The sequence below is a fragment of the Cicer arietinum genome, chromosome 1 (genome assembly GCF_000331145.2).
Source record: "Cicer arietinum cultivar CDC Frontier isolate Library 1 chromosome 1, Cicar.CDCFrontier_v2.0, whole genome shotgun sequence".
Taxonomy (NCBI): Eukaryota; Viridiplantae; Streptophyta; class Magnoliopsida; order Fabales; family Fabaceae; genus Cicer; species Cicer arietinum.
In genome coordinates, this window is record NC_021160.2 from 39093524 (window position 1) to 39102875 (window position 9352).

Here is a 9352-nt window from a genome sequence, read left to right on the forward strand (position 1 = left end):
TTTTGATATTCACGAGTATTAGATAAGTGTTATATGATTGATTCTTTGAAGTGAGAAATCCATTAATTTTTAAATAAAATTTGTTTAATTTTTTCTTACATATTTCTTTTTAAGGAAACCACCGTAATTATTTGACAATTTAATGGTTTCACAAAGTATTTTCTTAGACTTCGATCATGTGTATGAGACTAGTTTCCATTCAAATGCTTTTGTCACATCTCAAAATTATATCTAATAACTTTCTCTTGTTGGAGGAAGAGAAAACTCTCCAAGAATAAAACATAAAGGAGATAGACTAAATCTTGTTATGATATTTTATTGAGTTCATTCAATTGGCATTCCTTATAATGAGTTAATTTCTATATTTATGGATCCTATGTCAAGTGTACACATATCAACTGTTGAGAATGACAAATGCACATCCTAACAAGTGAGGTATAACTAATAACTAAATGGAAATGGTATAACTAAATGAAAATTCTAAAACTTCCATTAGTTGTTCTAGAAGTCTTTCATCCAAATGATTCATGATTTTACTTGCTACAATTGTACTTGCTACACTAGTGTTAAATTTAGTTGAGATTTGTTAAATTTTGGTTGAGATTTGTTAAATTTTGGTTGAGATTTGAATTGCAATTCATTAGGTTGTGAAATATTAATCTTATATATTAGATCAATTTTACGTTTGCAAACGACTATATTTTAAATTAAAAAAAAATTAAGAAAAATTATTGTGAAAAGCAAGTCAAATATGACATATCAAATAAAAATACAAATGAGTTGAATGCAATAAGATCTTGAAATATATAATAAGACATCCTGGAAATTGTAATTGTAATAACAATAATAAAAAGAACCCTAATTTTCTATGCCCTAATGAAGAAAAGAATACAAATTTAAGTAACCAATATATTTTTTTTATGGTAAATAAAAGTTTTGAAGAATTGTCTTTAAGTTCTAGTTCAACTAGTAAATATCGATATTATTAGATTGAACATCTTGTCTTGGGTTCGAACTCAGAACTTCACAGTTGAGTGAGTTAATTATGATGAAATTTACCATCTATTATAAGAAAAAAAAAGTTTAGAAGAGTTGGATCTTGATTATTCATCAAGGGCAAAACAAATATTAAAGCTTAAAGAATCCTAACATAAATACTTAAAGATTATTCACAATGAGATCCTCACGCCAACCACAAAAGTTGAACGAACATCACTCATATGAAATACTCTAGTGAATTTTGTCTTCTCCCGATGAGGTCACTTAGGAAGAAAAAGAAAAATTCTCATTGTGAATGTCAATTAAATTTTGAATGTACTATTTTTTTTTCCTTCCAATTAATACCATGTACACTACTCTCAAACACATTATATTTTACTTTCATTTACGATAATAAGAAACATACAAATAATTCATAATGATACCTATAAAAAATAGTTAATAAAGATAATTTGATAACATTATCATTATTTTTATTTTATTTATAGTTATTTTTTAACTTGCGTGAAATAATTTAAAATAACATTAAATATAAAATAGGTAACATGTTAATTAACTATTTATCGATTGACAGTTCTCATTTTAACGTTAATTCATCGTTTTATTGTACAACTAAAACATGATTTTTACTTCCTTTTTTATATACATTAACAAATACAAAAATCATTTCTCATTTCTTTTCTAAAAAATCATTTTTGATTTCACAAAATCTATAATTATTAAATTAATTTCTTTGGATGAACACAATTCAAGAACAAATCACTCAAACAAAAATACAAAATATTCATTTGAAGAGTTATCATTGTCTACTAGACACTTTGTCATACACAGCAAACATGAATTGAACCTTAAACAATATATTGATTTTTTGGTACAAAAACAATATATTGATTTGGCTACATCAACAGAAAAAAAAAACTTTTTTTTCGTGATTTAATTTCATTGACCTAATCCATTAACTAACCTTAAAAGGAGGGAATATAAAATTTCAATAAGTAATTAATAATAAAATATTATATATAGGAGTGGAGTATTAATTAATATTAATATATATTTTAAATTATTAATTTTAATTTTGGGAGATTGAAATTTGGTTCTTTTTAAAGTTGACAGGTGAAGCCACATCTTCCATGTTCACCCGCCGCCTGTAAGAAGAGGAAGGAGGAGAAAAAGAAAAAGAGAAAAAGGGTGCTGTGCTGCATTTTTCACCCTTTTCCATAACCTAAATTCAATTCTTCTTCATTTTCCATTTCAAGATTTATTATTTATCCTTTTTCTTTTTCCCTCCTTCTCTTACAATCATAACCATCCCAATTTCAAATCCCTCAAACTCATATTCTTCTAATATTCACTCTCATTCATATTTGTGTTTTTGATTTGATATTACTTTTCTCACTTTATTGAGAAATTAAAAAGCAAGAACCTTGTAAAGACCGTCATTGTGAACAAGGTTTTCCTAATTATTCTCTCTCCCTTGTGGGGTTGTTGAAAGTTTCTTCCTTTTTCTATTTTTTTTTTGTTACTTTCTCCATTTCAGTTGATTTATTTATTTTTCCTCTTTATGATATCTATGTTAATGTCTGTCACTGCCAATCTATCTATTTATCTTATCCAAATCAAACCACTTTGTGTTTTCATTTGCATTGTTTTATTTTGTACTGTTGTTGTCATCATTCTTAGTTTTATCAGAGAACATAAAAAGGGTTAGTTTGTTTTCTTGGTCTTAGTATATATAAGTACCTAAGTGGTGTTTACTTTGTGAAATTGTCACTATATCTCTCTGTTGTTTTTATGGTCGTTGGTTGTGTTGTTTTCGTTGTTGTTTTTTCTTAGTACTCATATTTTGGTGTTTGTTCTTGTTTTGTGCATTTTGCTTGGGACAAGTTCAGTATCTAAAGTGGGAGGGTGAAAAAGTGAGGAAGAAGAAAAATGAAGTATGTGTTGGTGACTGGTGGTGTTGTTAGTGGACTTGGGAAAGGAGTCACTGCTAGTAGTATTGGACTCCTCCTTCAAGCTTGTGGTCTTCGAGTTACTTCTATCAAGATTGGTATTTTTCTTCTTCTTTGGATTCTACTCTTTCACACACACCCTCTTTTAATAATAGATAAAGAACAAGCACACACATAAATATTTTTATTTATAAATAATACATATAAATCACATACATACAAACATGTTTGTGTAATATATGTAATTGTGTGTATATATTTATCAATGAAATTGTCAATGATGTGTCGGTTCAATGGTAAGTGTTTGACCTTGTAATCTTAAAAGACGGAGTTCAAATTCCTCACAGACAGTTGTAATATAACCATTAGTATAACTTTGATTAATAATAATTTTTTGTATCAACAACGAAATTGCCATTAAGTTGATTGGTTCAATGGATTGACAACCATCCCTTGGTTACATGAGGTTTCATTTGATTGAAACTCTTGTTGAACAAAAGGGGTTTTTCTTTGTGAAATATATAAAGGGACTGACTAGTTTTCTCTTTTTGAGCTGAAGTAACTTTTGATGTATGTTCTTTTTTCCTTAATGTATTTTTTCTTTTATATTGACATAAAAAGAAGCAGTTTTAATTTTGTGCTCAATATTTCTCTTCCATACTATAAGAAAAGAAAATATTGTCTTTTCATTTAATTATTATTATTACATTATTATTATGTAAAGTACCTTTTCTTGTTTTAATTTTGTTTAATTTTATTTATCATTTGTAGATCCCTACCTGAACACTGATGCCGGGACAATGTCTCCTTTTGAACATGGAGAAGTGTTTGTTCTAGACGATGGCGGTGAGGTAAATAGATTAATTTTTTTTCCTATCCTAAGGATGCAAATTACTAGCTTATTTTCATGAATTTGATGCTCAATTGAGATTTATAGTAACACGCCATTAGCCATTTTGTTAATCTACTTATGTTATTTTTTCCCTCTTGCTAACTCTTTTTTTTGTTGTCATTTTTACATGAAAGTACAGACAAATATATCTCTTGTTTGTTCATTTAAGTTCTAGTTTGCAAATTTTTATTCTTTGTTTTATATGTGTTGAAGGTTGACCTTGATCTTGGAAACTATGAACGTTTCTTGGACATCAAATTAACCCGTGACAACAATATTACTACTGGAAAAATATATCAGGTGAACAAGCCGCCTCTACATGTATTTTTCTTTTGTTTTTGACTAGCCATGCCTAATTGATTTTGGATTTTTGTTTGAACGCCTCTACATGTATTTTTCTTTTGTTTTTGACTAGCCATGCTTAATTGGTTTTGGATTTTTGTTTGATTTTTTTAGTCTGTTATCGAGAAGGAAAGAAGAGGAGATTATCTTGGCAAGACTGTTCAGGTTTGTTTAATCATTTTTATTTTTCATCTTTGAATTTATTTTTAATCGTCGTTGATGTCTTTGGTTTTTAATTTGTCTTTGCTTTTTTGTAGGTTGTTCCACATATTACAGATGCCATCCAAGATTGGATAGAGCGAGTAGCGAAGATACCAGTCGATGGAAAAGAAGGGCCTGCTGATGTTTGTGTCATTGAGTTGGGTGGAACTATAGGTAAATAGTTAGAGGACATAGGAATAATGTAATATAGTATTATGAAAACTTTATTTAATTAAAATGATATAAATTAATTTTCTCTAATGCAGGGGATATTGAGTCTATGCCTTTTATTGAAGCACTTGGACAATTTTCATACCGTGTAGGTAATGCTTGTCGTGCCTAAAACCTCTTGCTAATTTACATAAGCCAATTTGTTTTGTTTTGTTTTTTTTTGTTGGTTTACTTGAGTGAATAAATCTTTTAATTAAACATTTTTCTGTTTATTTTGTAGGTCCTGGCAACTTTTGTTTGGTTCATGTCAGCCTGGTTCCGATTCTCAATGTTGTTGGCGAACAGGTATATTGTGAAATATGTTATCAGTTTGCAATATTATTCCAGTTATAATGCTAATATAAAATTGAAATTTTCTATTACCGAAATGGAATATTGTTGGTTGCATCTTTGCAAGTGGTATGATCAAAACACTTATATGAAGTTTTAATCTGCAGAAAACAAAGCCAACTCAGCACAGTGTTCGCCAACTTAGAGGATTAGGTTTATTCCCTAATCTTCTTGCTTGTCGCTGTTCAAAGGTACGTCTCTTGTCCTTATTTCCCTTTTTATTGTTCTAATGGTTTCATTTGATGACGATTAAAGAGTCTATATTTTAAACTCGTCCTTTTTACCAGGAACTTGAAGCCAATACAAAGGCAAAACTTGCTCAATTTTGTCATGTGCCGGTAATATGACATTAATGCTTACAACTTTGACTTTGCTTATTACAATAAGCCTTACGAAGTTACTAATAATCTTAAAAACACTTTTGTATCTGCAGTTATCAAACGTACTTACTCTCCATGATGTTCCAAATATTTGGCACATTCCTTTGCTATTGAAAGTAAGTAACTCTATAATCTTTTGAAACTCATTTTCATGGCTGTCTCTAATCTGCAGGAATTATATCATGAAGTTCAGTTAGTTTAACTCAGGCTTTGATTAACTGAAATTTTCTTGAAAACTTGAATGGCTTGCTTTTCTATTAAGTGATTTAATTTGTGTAAGATTCTGATTTTTTTTCCTTTTGAATTTATTCTGTCACAAATAGGACCAGAAGGCGCATGAGGCAATCCTGAAAACATTAAACCTGCCAGGGTTTGTTTGACTAAACTCATTATTTTTTTGTATTGGTCTGATTTTCTGAAAATGTATTTTTAGTTATGTTATGGCAATTAACTTATGTTTCTTTCCTTGATTGAATGGCCTTGTTATTGCAGTGTTGCTACAGAGCCTAATTTGAAGGAGTGGACCGTTAGGACAAAGATTTATGACAAATGTCATGAGACTGTGAGTCTTAAATATCTCAAATATATCATTTAAAGAAAAAAAATCAACGTATGAATAGCTATCGAGTTTTCCAATTAGAGACAAGTGTTGAACGCACAACAATTCTGTGTTCTACAGGTTAGAATTGCTATGGTGGGAAAATACACTGGCCTTTCAGATGCATATGTTTCTGTTCTCAAGGTAATTTTCTTCCAAAATTAGTCGTCCATAATAATTTTGCATTCTCTGCAACTTACATCTCTAGTATCTAATGTTACTTTCTGATCCAAAACATTATTAAAATGAATTTCATTATACCATAAACTAATATTCTTCTTTGTTTTCATATAGGCACTTCTGCATGCTTCTGTTGCTCACAATCGGAAACTTATTGTTGACTGGGTTCCAGCTGGAGATCTTGAAGATGATACCTACGCAGAGGTGATTATTAATTTTTCAGTTGTTACAAATATGTTGGTTAATATTCTGGTTTTCTTTATGTCAACCGTCTAATGATATATGTTATTGCAGGATCCGAATGCTTTTAGAGCTGCTTGGAGTCTTTTGAAGGTTTCCTACTACTTCAACTGAATGTGTTTTGTTCAATTTTTTCTAATCTAATGCTATGTTTTTAATTTGTTTGACTATATCTAAGTGTTAAATTATTTATTGGTAAATGGAATTTGCTGCAGGGTGCTAATGGAGTTCTAGTTCCAGGAGGTTTTGGCGATAGAGGAGTGCAAGGGAAAATGCTTGCTGCGAAGTATGCTCGGGAACATAATGTTCCGTATCTGGGGATTTGCTTGGGGATGCAAATTGCTGTTATTGAGTTTGCACGATCTGTTCTTGGTCTGCACGATGCTACTAGTACAGAATTTGATCCTGAAACCAAGACACCTTGTGTCATATTTATGCCAGAAGTATATTCTCTTATACACCTGCACTAGTTGACAATATTGTTCCTTTGAGAACACTAGTTAAACTGTTATTATGTTGTTGATAGGGTTCCAAGACACATATGGGCGGAACTATGCGTCTTGGTTCAAGGACAACTTACTTTCAAGTTTCTGATTGCAAATCTGCAAAATTGTAAGAATTATAAACTTAAGCTTACTTATTATGTGTAGGCATGCCATCACCTTGTGCTTATTTGAGAGAAAAATCACGTTTCTAACCAAAATATCATTTTCATTGGTTTTAATTGTGTTTGTTTAACCTCTTTAAATTAATCAGAATACATAAATTGATTTTTCTGATTAAAAAGGGAAGCAGCTTTTAATATCTTTTGAAAAAATATGATTTTTAATGAGTGTGGTATATGATTGAAGATTTAAAAAAGTGATTTTTCTATTATAAACAAACACAAACCAGCAGCTTCTACTTCAAATAAAAATCTCTAAAAAGACTAGGTTATTTGATAATCACTTTTATCTTAATCTTAAACCAATGGACCCTTGATATGTTTTGGAATTATTGATAGGTATGGTAATGCAAGCTCCATTGATGAGCGACATCGGCATAGATATGAGGTACATTGTGTTTGTATGCTCAAACTTTGTTTATGAGCCAAGATGATGCAACAGTAGTCACTAACAATAACTGTTACAGGTTAATCCTGACATGGTGTCTCAGCTAGAGAGTGCTGGTCTATCTTTTGTTGGCAAAGATGAAACTGGAAGTCGCATGGAGGTGTGTCTGTATTTACTATTTACATGAAACTGCAATTGCATGAATCTTATGATTTGCATAAAATTAATAATTATAATTTTGGTAATTATGTGCATGAGTGCAGATAATTGAACTACCTAGCCATCCTTTTTTTATTGGCGTTCAGTTTCACCCTGAGTTCAAGTCCAGACCAGGAAAACCTTCTCCACTCTTCTCAGGTATTTTCTTCAAATTCATTTTTTGATGTTGTTATGTCAATGCAATTACCAAATGTTATGCTTGTCATTGAATAAACATTATTTTTTTTTCTGTTGAAATTTGAATGACATTTTAATTATTTAATTGTCCATCAAATTTGTCACAATGTGGTTCTTGGTGGTGCTATTTACCTGCACCTCTTATTAGGACTGAACTTCAGATGGAGTTTTTTTTTATAGGCGAATGTTAGTAGTTAGTATATATGTAGGGGGAGGGATAAATGTTGGTTAGCAGAGATTGAACCCTAGACCTCTTGCATATAACTCTTTCAGTGTCCCAACCCAATGCCATTGGCTGAAACACTTTCAGTCTCACCACTATCAGAATGAGTCAGTCGTGTGTGACTAAATCGTATATATCTTTATGTTAAACTTGGATGTCCAAAGCTTAGTTGAAATGTTTTAATCTATGATGTTAAAATCTATCATTTATCACAAGGTAGTAAGAATTAAAATCTGTTCCCTTCCACATTTATTGTTGAGTATCACTGTAAATGGTTCGATTATGTTTCCTAGACATTATAGCTTTGATTGAATGATCACCGAATCATATGCTAAATATAATTTCCTTGATGATAACACAGGATTAATAGAAGCAGCTTGTGAACCGAAAAGGACAGTTATGGGGACAATGCCGAGTAACAACCACACCAAGTCAATTCATGGAACATATAATGGACATTCGCCAATTCCGAAAGCACACCAAAATGGAAATGGCTTCAAATCATCCAATGGATCCTTAAATGGCATATACACCAATGCCAATGGTGTGTATGTGGATGGTAGTTGTTAGTCATCTATGTTTACTGCCTTCAAATAATCATGGTTAACTATATCCAACGACATTACGGTTATCCTCGGTCACATTGTACAGTTAGTGAGTGGATAGGTCTTTTTAGCTAGGGACTTGTCTTCATTATGAAACAAATTTTTTTGAGTCTAACAAGGTTTTATTGTTTCCTAGTATGGTTGTGCTGTGGTGTTGCAATTGCAGCCACCATTGATTTCACATTTTTTGGTCAAATATTGGCCAAAAACTACACTCACTTGATGATCATGCCAAATATTTGGGCTTTGGTGGCTTTTCCTTTTCTATTTAGGGTTTTTTCTTCCAAGTATACAGGTTGAAGGTGTAAAATCACTTTCAACCAAGTGTCGTGTTTTGAGTGGATATTAATGTAAAACTCTTATGAGCATTGAAGTTGAATTTTGTTTGGGGCACTTGCTTTCATTTTTCTTGATTATGTATTTAAATTCTATGATGAAGTTCTAGACAACAAAAATTGTGTAGGTTCCCATACCTAGAAGATTTTGCCTAAAAGACCTCTAACAATCAAAGGGCAATGAGTTGTTTTATTTTATTTGTGTATATTTGGTATTATGGTGAATTTTTCAGAGTCATGGTAATCTTTTGACAAAAACATTCTTGTTATGTTACTATGAAAGTTAAGTAGAATAAGTGAACGCTCTTGTTACATAGAGATATTAACAAGTAAGGATATTATTAAAAAAAGATTGTAATTAATATTCTCTGGATATTCTCGTGACAAATAATTCTAAGC

The 9352-nt window shown here is 30.8% G+C and overlaps 1 protein-coding gene across 2 annotated transcripts; it reads left to right on the plus strand.

The window, feature by feature from the left end:
• The first annotated feature begins 2040 nt into the window (after window positions 1-2040).
• Window positions 2041-9021, plus strand: LOC101497236 (uncharacterized). 2 transcript variants are annotated; one of them, XM_004488539.4, is made up of 22 exons: window positions 2041-2187; window positions 2889-3046; window positions 3720-3799; window positions 4054-4140; window positions 4297-4347; window positions 4440-4557; window positions 4650-4706; window positions 4835-4899; window positions 5052-5135; window positions 5232-5282; window positions 5378-5440; window positions 5648-5694; window positions 5817-5886; window positions 6004-6066; window positions 6217-6306; window positions 6397-6435; window positions 6558-6785; window positions 6869-6954; window positions 7346-7394; window positions 7474-7554; window positions 7658-7751; window positions 8375-9021. In XM_004488539.4, the coding sequence occupies exons 2-22, from the start codon at window positions 2929-2931 to the stop codon at window positions 8581-8583; spliced, it is 1830 nt and encodes a 609-aa protein (XP_004488596.1). In that variant the 5' UTR covers window positions 2041-2187; window positions 2889-2928; the 3' UTR covers window positions 8584-9021. The 2 variants fall into 2 exon arrangements, with proteins under 2 accessions (XP_004488596.1, XP_004488595.1); XM_004488538.3 differs by having other exon boundaries at window positions 2115-2449.
• Window positions 9022-9352: the final 331 nt, after the last annotated feature.

Excerpts from the sequence above, each read along its gene's own strand:
- LOC101497236 (XM_004488539.4), top strand. The coding sequence starts at position 2,929 with ATGAAGTATGTGTTGGTGACTGGTGGTGTTGTTAGTGGACTTGGGAAA. Across the intron at positions 4,141-4,296 it reads CTACTGGAAAAATATATCAG|TCTGTTATCGAGAAGGAAAG; the intron begins GTGAACAAGCCG and ends TGATTTTTTTAG. Across the intron at positions 6,307-6,396 it reads AAGATGATACCTACGCAGAG|GATCCGAATGCTTTTAGAGC; the intron begins GTGATTATTAAT and ends ATGTTATTGCAG.